This window comes from Eurypyga helias, unplaced genomic scaffold (genome assembly GCF_000690775.1).
Source record: "Eurypyga helias isolate BGI_N326 unplaced genomic scaffold, ASM69077v1 scaffold31816, whole genome shotgun sequence".
Lineage (NCBI taxonomy): Eukaryota > Metazoa > Chordata > Aves > Eurypygiformes > Eurypygidae > Eurypyga > Eurypyga helias.
Window position 1 is genome coordinate 3,981 of NW_010256544.1, and position 1,393 is coordinate 5,373.

At 61.1% G+C, this 1,393-nt stretch overlaps 1 protein-coding gene across 1 annotated transcript in view; it reads right to left on the reverse strand.

Annotated features, from left to right (window-relative positions):
* Window positions 1–662: 662 nt before the first annotated feature.
* Window positions 663–1,393, reverse strand: part of DGKZ (diacylglycerol kinase, zeta) — a gene marked incomplete at its 5' end in the record, with an annotated part of 21,636 nt that continues 20,905 nt past the window's right edge. Inside the window, one exon of the mRNA XM_010153700.1 lies at window positions 663–1,027. Within this exon, the coding sequence (XP_010152002.1) occupies window positions 911–1,027 (117 nt within the window). The remainder of the gene's footprint in view (window positions 1,028–1,393) is intronic.

Sequence of the window (1,393 nt, forward strand, 5' to 3'; positions counted from 1 at the left end):
ACTGTCCAGTCCAAGCACAGCTCTCCACCATGGCTATGTGCTGCAGCAGGCTCACAAAGAGCTGCCCAGCAGACACGGGATGTGCAGGCTGCCCCACCCAGCCTCACCGAGGAAAGGATGGTGCAGGGGCTCAGTAGCCTTCCTCCATGCTATCCCTGCCCTGGGCCGGACCACCGACTGGCTGAGCACTAAAGGCGACTGGGGAGGGCAGCAGCTGCCCTGCTTCCAGCTGCACCGGTGCCAGCTGCTCCGAGGAAAGGCTGGGTGCTCCAAGGACCTCCCTCCTGCCACTGAAGGCCCCGGTAGGGCAATGGAGAGAGCTGGGGCAGCCCCAAACCAACCGGAGGGAGGAGGCAGCAGGGGCAGTAAGTCATGGTGCTTCCCTTGGGGCAAAGTCTGAGGCTCACCGCCTCTGCTGTCTGCCGCACAGCCTGTGCCTCCCACGGCTGTGCCAGACAGGGGAGGAGGAACAGGGTATGAACCTAGCCAAACATCTGTAGGGGGGCACTGCCGGAAGGGAGAGGGGGTGAGCAATGCTATCCCACAAGGATCATAGGCAGGAGCCTGTGGAAGGGGTACTGGCATCACTCCCATGCACAAGGGTGACCCGGGGCTTCAGTCTGGCCTTCCCCGACAGGGCTGCAGGATGGAGCCCATCCAGGGCAGGGAACATGGTAGATGAGGGGCAAAGGGGGGGACACACAAAAAGCCATACTTCAAGTCCCAAATACCCACTGTCCTCATAAACACAGTCCCAGCCCAGCCTGGGGCAGAGCTCTGCTGTCTCCATCTCCTCCAGGGACCAGGCTGACATCTAGGGAGGGCTGGGCCAGACTCACAGCTCTGCCAGTTGCCATCGTCCTCTTCTTGTCCTGCCCATGGTGGCTTGGGCTAAGGCACGCCGAGAGCACTACACAGCTGTCTCCTGGTCCTCCCGCTGGATCATCTGGTAGTGCTGTCGGTTCTCGAGGTAGGCAGCTAAGTCAGGGTCGTTAGCTTTCTCAGCCCGGTGTTTGGGGGTGTCTCCCTGTGCCGGGGAGGCAAAAGAACGTCAGAGCGCTGAGCACTGCCTAAATACAGCCTTGGCAACCAAAGGTGCCCCCGTTCTCCCACTGAAATGGTGGGTGCAGACAGGTGCAGCCAAGCCTGCAGCCGAGCCCCAAGGTGGGCGGTAGCTGAATGCCCATGTGCTCACCACAGAGTGAAAGCACGCTCCTGAGGAGTCTGGCTTTGCTGCAGGGCTGGAAGGTGTTCCCTGAAGGGCCATCAGCCATGCACAATGGGCTGGGTCAGAAACCAGCTCTGAGCATCACCAGCTCCATCGACCTCGCACGATGGGCCAGGACAGAAACCAGCGCTGAGCATCACCAGCTCCAAGCATCACCAGCTCCAT